The 7,830-nt window shown below is 50.5% G+C and overlaps 1 protein-coding gene across 1 annotated transcript; it reads left to right on the top strand.

The window, feature by feature from the left end:
* Positions 1 to 620: 620 nt before the first annotated feature.
* LOC141028108 (uncharacterized) lies at positions 621 to 4,398 on the top strand. The gene is made up of 3 exons (XM_073505988.1): positions 621 to 655; positions 3,450 to 3,870; positions 4,126 to 4,398. Exons 1-3 carry the CDS (start codon positions 621 to 623, stop codon positions 4,324 to 4,326), a joined length of 657 nt encoding a protein of 218 aa, XP_073362089.1. The 3' UTR covers positions 4,327 to 4,398.
* Positions 4,399 to 7,830: the final 3,432 nt, after the last annotated feature.

Below are 7,830 nucleotides of genomic sequence, written 5' to 3'. Positions count from 1 at the left end.
TTACCCCTCTCGATTTTCTCTTAGTCTGGAGAATTTTACAATACATGCTCATGTTCATCGCATGATAACTCTCTGCATATAGCTCCATTTCGTGCGTGTAATATATCAAAATGTTCGTCTCTAGATGCTCTTCATTTTGTTTCATTGTGCCATGTTCATTTGTGTCGTGGAATTGTCACGGCAGATGTCCTCGAGCTAGGACTTAGTCGTGGAGCCATCGCAGCTAGGAAGCTTGAAGGGGTTAAGTGGGACAAGGAACACGAGGGTTTATACTGGTTCAGCCTCTTACGGTGAAGGTAAAAGCCTACATCCAGTTTGAGGTGGTATTGATTAGGGTTTCAATGACCAGGGAGCTTAACTGCTATGCCTGGCTCTCGATGAGATCTTTCTTGTCCCTAAACCGCTGTCGGGTCATCCCTTTATATAGGGAGGCTGACGCCCAGCAGCTCTCAGAGTCCCGGCCGGCTCATAAGAGTGTCCGGCTCGGACTCTCAACTATTCTTGCCTTACACTACAAGTTCTACCATAATAATGATTGTAACTACGGGCCTTAAGCCATATCCGGGTCTTAAGCCCATCTTTGGCCCACCGTCTTCAAGCTTGGCGCCGGGCTTCTGGCAATGACCATTAAGAGTAACCCGGCCACTCCTTGCGGGTGACTCTAAGGTCTATATCCTCAACATTAGGCCCCAGATTGATTTGAGCCGGCTCATGTCAATCTTCAATTCTTTTGACAGAAAACCTCCGGCTTACCATTGTGTGAGAGCCATAACCCGGCGTGACGTTATCCTCTGGACTCCGGGTGATCCGCCGTGACGTCTTCTTCCATTAAGTCCATTTTTTACTCCGCCAGATCCGCAACGAATCTTATCTTTACTGCCATCCTGAAAATCGAGGCGTTTCGTGGGGAGATAACCACGCCGCGGTCTCCTCGTTTCTCGCGCCCACTTATGAGCTCGCCCTTATAAATAGTCCGGCCCGACGGGCCTTCAGCCACTCCTCTTCTTCGTCTTCTTCCTCTGTCACCCAAGAGCTCGAACTCCGCTGTTGCCGCCGCACCCCCGGTCTTCGTCAACCTTGGCCGCTGCATCACCCTGACTCGGTCCAAACAAACGGCGGCGACCTCCGCATCTCTTCAGCACCGGTGAGTCCTCACTACTCCATAGGGCAGATCCGCACTAGGGCTCCGTAGTTCTTCCTCTGTTCTTCGTAGTTCATCGCGGGCCTTCGGTAGATTTGATTTTTACCACCCCTTTTTGATCTTAGACTTGTATAGAACCATTGCGGTAGCTGTTTAGCACCCATTTCACATGCAAGTAGCCCTCTTTTTACTGCATAAGAGCCTTGTTCGAGCCCAAGAACTTCTCCAGCGTCTGTTTTTAGGTCTAGAAATTTTCCTTTTAGCCGACTGTTTTGATCCAAATTACTCACTGCAATGTGTGAAACCTGTTTTCACCACACTTAGTAAAAACTGCGCTCGTTGAGTCATGGCGGTTTACATTTCCGATTTAAAGAAACCACGCGCCATAGACCTTCCGGCTCAAAGGAGACTATGCGCCATAGAATTTTCCGGCTTATCTGTGATAAGGCCGTAGACAATCAAATTACTCTCAATACCTCGGGCGGCTTAAATAACCTGATGCACTTAGATATATGTCATTAGTCCCCTCCATAAGCCACCACCTTAACATTGAACTGTAAATTTCCTCCGGCTTATAATTAAACCGGACGTTTCCTTTTATCATAGGCTGCCGACTTTCACCATGCCTCCCAAAGCTCCTAAAGCCTCCATCACTTGCTACTGGATGAGGTCCAATGTCACCAACGAGACTTTAGCAGATTTTGTCAAGTCAGGCTACCTGCCTAAGAAAGACGTCATGTCCTACCGTGCCCCTGACCCGTCAGAAGAGAGACCACAACCAAAGGACGGAGAGGTAGTGATTTTTGCGGATCATATGAGCCGGGGCTTCGCACCGCCCGGCTCAAAGTTTTTCAGAGACGTGCTGAACTTCTTTGACCTGCGGCCACAAGATATAGGACCCAACTCGGTGTCCAACATATGCAACTTCCAAGTGTTCTGCGAGGTTTATCTTGGAGAGGAGCCCAGCCTGCTGCTCTTCAGAGAGCTCTTCTACCTGAACCGTCAGAATGAGTGCGCCAATGGGCCAAGTTGGGAGCTTGGTGGCATCTCCATTCAGCGGCGGAGGGACTGCCTTTTCCCTTACACAGAGCCGCCAAGCCACCCCAAAGACTGGAACCTGACGTGGTTCTATTGCCAAGACACGTCGCCGGCTGACGAGAGCCCGCTGCCTGGCTTTCGCCCTTCACGTCTGGAGCCGACTCACCCTCTGTCTGACAAGTTAACTCAGGCAGAGCGCCAACCTCTGCTCCCCACCATCAACAACATCAAGGCTCTCCTGGGCAACGGTCTCAACGGAATCGATCTGGTCCGGGTCTGGATCTCGTGGCGGGTGATCCCATTGAGCCGCCGCCCCGGCTTAATGTGCGAATACACGGGCCGAAAGGATGACCCCCAGAGACACAGCCGCAACGATCTCCCTGAAGATGTTGCTGAGGATATGACCAAGGCTCTTTTGAATGAGAGCCTGGCAGACTGCGGGAGGACCGGGTTAGCCCCCTTCTGCAAGACCAACCCAGCCCCAGCGGTAAGCCGCTGATCTGAACATTTTATCTTCCTCTGCAGATAACCTTCATCTGAATCTTTAAGAAATCATCATTGTATTTTTCAGGCTGATGACAAATTCTGGAAGGTCAAATATGACCACGAGGCGGCCAAGAAGGCCAAAAAAGTGAAGAAAGCCGCCAAGAAAGCCGCTCCCCGTAAGAAGGGAAGTAGGCCTACTGCTTCAGAGCTGACGCAATTAAGCGACAGCTCCGAGTCAGAGGTAACCCCTGAACCTGTAGACTCTGGTTATATCTGTTATTTATTTCTGTCCACCTCATCAATACTATGCATCAACAGGATGACACCGGCGCAAGTAACCCGGTGGTTGAAGAGGTAATGTCACTTTCCTCCGACTCGGAGCCCTTACAAGGCTGAAAGTCCGAAGGGTAACCCGGAAAGTAAGCTTTTCACATCCTTTAGCTTATCAAGATCCTCAATTTATTTTGAAGCGACAGGTTCATGAGAGCCGGCATCACACCCGGACCAACAAGGACGCCGACCTCTCCTCCGGGTTACCTGACGCATCGAGGAAGCGCCGAACTGAGGTTATCTCCAACTTGTACCCTTTTCATCCTTTGGCGGGTGTTATACGTCAGCCGCTCAATTCTTCTGACTCAAATTATCAGGAGACTTCCCCCTCTTCGGGCGACTCTATGCAGTCGAACCTGCCGGCTTTCAAGACTGTGCCCGGGTAATAATGACCATCTCATGTTGTACTTTGTCTTTACTTACACTATTGTGCTTAACCTTTCTGTCTTTTCAGTGCCCAAGCAAAACTCAGCAAAAGGGCGAAGAAGAACAAGCCGGCCGATGAGCCGGACTTGCCTGAGCCGGAGGTAGCCGCTCAAGAAACGCCAGCTGCCTCTGCTCCTGAGGCTGCTGCTCCAACCAACAAGTCCATAGCAGAAGCTTCTGTTAACCCGGAGGCCTCCAGCTCGGCTCAACCAGCAGATGACCCGGATGTAGTAATCACCCGGATAGAATTCGTTGAGCCGGGGAGACCTACTGCGCTGGCCAAGTGTTCTGCCAAGGGGGAGCTGCTAAAGCCCCGCCGGGTTAATCTGGACCTCACTGACTACGCCAACCTGAGCATCGGAGAGCTCGTCTCCGGCTACATCAGCCAAGTGCACAAGAGCCGGGATGCAGAGATCAGCATGGTGAACCAGATTCAGCAGAAATCAGAGGTACCACTCTTCTTTCTTCTTGCTTACTGTATAGCTATCTTGTTATTCTTACCATGCTCTAGCCCCCAAGTCTACGACTTATGATAGAATATGCTGTAGACTTAAGTTCCGGCTTACTCAATTGAACCGGCAATTTGTAGATAGAAACGTTCAATATGCATTAGCCCCAAGTGCCAAGTGTCTTTGCTTGGAAAACGCTTGGGACTTTTAAATTTGCATAATAACTGTTCATGCTATAACCCGGAAATTATGCAGGCTGCGGGCAAGAAGTTTGAAGCTGACATCGCTGATCTCAAGACCCGTCTGAAGACGCAAGAGACGGAGACCCGGAAAGCAAACGCCAAATTTGTGTCCAGCATTGCTGCGCAAGAAAAGCTGAAAATAGACTTTGACGCTGAACCGAGAGCCTGGGCCGAAGAGAAGGCCACTCTGGTGAACCGGGCCGAACAGGCGTAGAAGGCTCTCTCAGAGAAGACCGCCAAACTCTCCGGTTTAAAGCGCCAAGTGTCCCAGATGGTTGCCACAATCTTCGGTAAGTCATGTCACCGGCTTTCATCAAGTTTAGAATCTTTATATCTCATAACTCATCCTTGTCGGCGGCTTATCTTATTCTGTTAAACAGGTCCCAGAAGCGCCAACCTCAACCAGAGTGTGGTAACCAAGCTGAAGGCCGCGTACACCCTGGTGGAGCAACTCTACACCGGGTCACAGCGTGCCTTGGCTGTGGTGGCCCTACCCAACGAGGTGCCGACTCACCTGACGGAAGTCCTTCGCCGGCTCGCCGTTCTGCCTCAACGCATCCAAGAGCTGCGACGGGCCTCTGCAAGAGCCGGAGCAATCGCCGCGCTGAGCCGGGCCAAGGCGTTCCTTCCAGAGTTAGACCCGGCGGACATCGCCCTCGGCTATCCAAGTTTGAAGGAAGACGGCACAGCCTTCGACCAAAGGGACTTTGCCGCCTGCGTGAAGATCGTGCGCCCGGTGGCCACCCTCATTGGAAACGACACAGATCTGACCAAGTACCAGCCGGGTTACAATGCGGAAAATCAGAGGATCCCGACCCCGCGCTATGAAGCCCTCAGCTTAATCCCGCCAGCTCGTCGGCACACCTTCGCCCCGGAGATTGACCCGGCCGGGTTAATTGACGAGGAAGCTCAATTCGAAGCTCTGAGTGGCATCGACTGGAAGTCATCAACTTTCCAGGTCTTGGGAACAGCCGGAGGAGAAGAGAGGGATGAGCCGGAGACGTCAACCCAGCAAGCATCTTAACTCTGCGGGCGGCTTATAAAGCAATGCTCCACCCTTTTGGACTCGATGAGTCTTGTAATAGAGTAGGATCAATACTTTAAATTTGCCGTGCAATCGTGCACGCGTTTGAATGCTGAAGTCCATTGAAGTTGTTTCCTTTATATTTCTCCGGGTCATAATCGATTATTCATTTTCCTTAAGCTTAAAATAATTGCCCTTAACTATCCTGCATAGAAGGACAAATCACAAGTCTCTAGGCGGCTTACCGCACTGAGAAGCATAGTTTTAAACGTATAACCCGGAATATGAATCAAAAAGGACTGGTCCTCAGTTATGTCCTTGAGATAACCGTAACAACACACTTACCAGCCTGCAAGCACACTTCCGGCTTAGATAACCTGGGCAATGGTACCTCAATTCCGGTTTACCAGCCTTAATGACTCCGGTTGTATTCGATTAACCCTGTAAATCAAAGGTAAGCCGGCAAAGTGAAACCCGGTCGTACACACTTTGAAAATAATCAGAAGAAACTCATGATAAATCAGAAAAACTTAGGGGCTTCCAGTTCGAATACGACCAGAGACCCGTCCCAAAGGGGTTATGCTAGGATTCGAATACGATCATATAGCCCCCAGTGGGTGTGGCGATGCCAATCAAAAGGGTATCGACAGCTATGTTCTCTTTGGTTCGAATACGACCCATGTTTGAACAGGAAGCCCCCAAGTGATTTTAAGAATTGTTTAACGACGCTGATTCGAATACGATCCACGTCGGTTCCCAAAGGGGTTAAACTATGATTCAAATGTGATCAAAGAAAACTCCCCAATGAGCTCGGCACTTTGCCAATCAAATGGGTATCGAAGCTATGTTCTCTTTGGTTCGAATACGACCCATGTTTGAACAGGAAGCCCCCAAGTGATTTTATTACCTACGGCTAGATTCGAATACGATCATAAGCCGGATCCTCCTTCAAGTTATCATGTTAATCTTGCAATGAAAACAACACGTGCACATTTGGAGGAGAAAAAAGGACAGAGGTCCTGCTTTATTGCTTATCATAACATATACATGGCTTAGAGAAATATGTACACTATGAGAGCCGGTGGCTCAAGTGTAGTAAGGCCGAAGCTGAGCTATGTTCCACGGCCGACGGGTCTCTTCCTCCGACTTACGTGAATCTTTGTGCTCCCGAATGTCAATGAGGTAATATGACCCGTTGTGCAAGTTCCTGCTGACCACAAAGGGCCCTTCCCAAGGTGGGGATAGCTTGTGCGCATCTGTTTGATCTTGGATGAGCCGGAGCACAAGATCGCCTTCCTGGAAGACCCGGGTTTTAACCCGGCGACTATGATAACGGCGCAGGTCTTGTTGGTAAATCGCTGAGCGAGCTGCTGCCACATCACGCTGTTCGTCCAACAAGTCAAGAGCATCTTGGCGCGCCTGTTCATTGTCCGCCTCAACATAAGCCGCCACTCGAGGTGAGTCATGTCGGATGTCACTGGGGAGGACTGCTTCTGCCCCATAAACCATGAAGAAAGGCGTGAAACCTGTAGACTTGTTAGGAGTAGTGTTGATGCTCCATAACACGGAGGGCAACTCCTCCACCCAACAACCCGGCGTCCATTGCAAAGGGACCAAAAGCCGGGGCTTGATGCCCTTCAGGATCTCCTGATTAGCTCTCTCAGCTTGACCATTGGATTGAGGATGAGCCACTGAGGAAACATCAAGTCGGATATGCTCTCGTTGACAAAACTCTTCCATGGCGCCTTTGGATAGATTGGTGCCATTGTCAGTTATAATGCTGTGCGGAAAGCCAAAGCGAAAAATCACCTTTTTCATAAATTGAACCGCCGTGGCCGCATCACACTTGCTAACTGGTTCAGCTTCCACCCACTTTGTGAATTTGTCAACTGCCACCAAGAGGTGGGTCTTCTTATCCTTGGATCTTTTAAAAGGCCCAACCATATCAAGCCCCCAGACCGCAAAGGGCCAAGTAATTGGGATCATCCTCAGCTCCTGAGCCGGCACATGAGCCCGTCGTGAGAACCTTTGGCAACCATCACATTTACTGACCAAGTCCTCCGCATCAGCATGAGCCGTTAGCCAATAAAAACCATGGCGAAAAGCCTTGGCCACAAGAGACTTTGAGCCGGCGTGATGGCCACAATCCCCTTCATGAACCTCACGCAAGATCTCTTGACCTTCCTCAGGGGAGACACAACGCTGAAACGCTCCTGTAACACTGCGGTGATGTAACTCGCCATTGATAACAATCATTGACTTAGCCCGCCGGGTTATTTGTCTAGCCAAAGTTTCATCCTCAGGCAACTCTCCCCGGGTCATGTAAGCCAGATAGGGCATTGTCCAGTCCGGTATGATGTGGAGAGCCGCCACCAGTCGTGCCTCCGGGTCAGGGACAGCCAAGTCTTCCTCTGTAGGCAACTTAACAGAAGGGTTATACAGGACATCCAGGAAAGTATTAGGCGGCACCGGCTTTCGCTGAGAGCCCAGCCGGCCTAGAGCATCAGCCGCCTCGTTCTTCCTGCGATCAATGTGCTCTACTTGGTAGCCCTGAAAGTGCCCAGCAATGGCATCAACTTCGCGGCGATAAGCCGCCATGAGAGGGTCCTTAGAGTCCCACTTGCCTGATACTTGTTGAGCCACCAAGTCTGAGTCACCGAAACACCTTGCCCGGCTCAAGCTCATCTACTTAGC

This window comes from Aegilops tauschii, chromosome 1 (genome assembly GCF_002575655.3).
Source record: "Aegilops tauschii subsp. strangulata cultivar AL8/78 chromosome 1, Aet v6.0, whole genome shotgun sequence".
NCBI lineage: Eukaryota > Viridiplantae > Streptophyta > Magnoliopsida > Poales > Poaceae > Aegilops > Aegilops tauschii.
The sequence above is the reverse complement of the archived record's forward strand: the minus strand, read 5'-3'. Positions and strand labels throughout refer to the sequence as shown.

Bases quoted from the DNA above. Each gene is read 5' to 3' on its own strand.
- LOC141028108 (XM_073505988.1), top strand. From the start codon at position 621: ATGACCATTAAGAGTAACCCGGCCACTCCTTGCGG. The intron at 656-3,449 runs GTGACTCTAAGG...CTGTCTTTTCAG, and splicing joins AACCCGGCCACTCCTTGCGG to TGCCCAAGCAAAACTCAGCA. The intron at 3,871-4,125 runs GTACCACTCTTC...GAAATTATGCAG, and splicing joins AGATTCAGCAGAAATCAGAG to GCTGCGGGCAAGAAGTTTGA.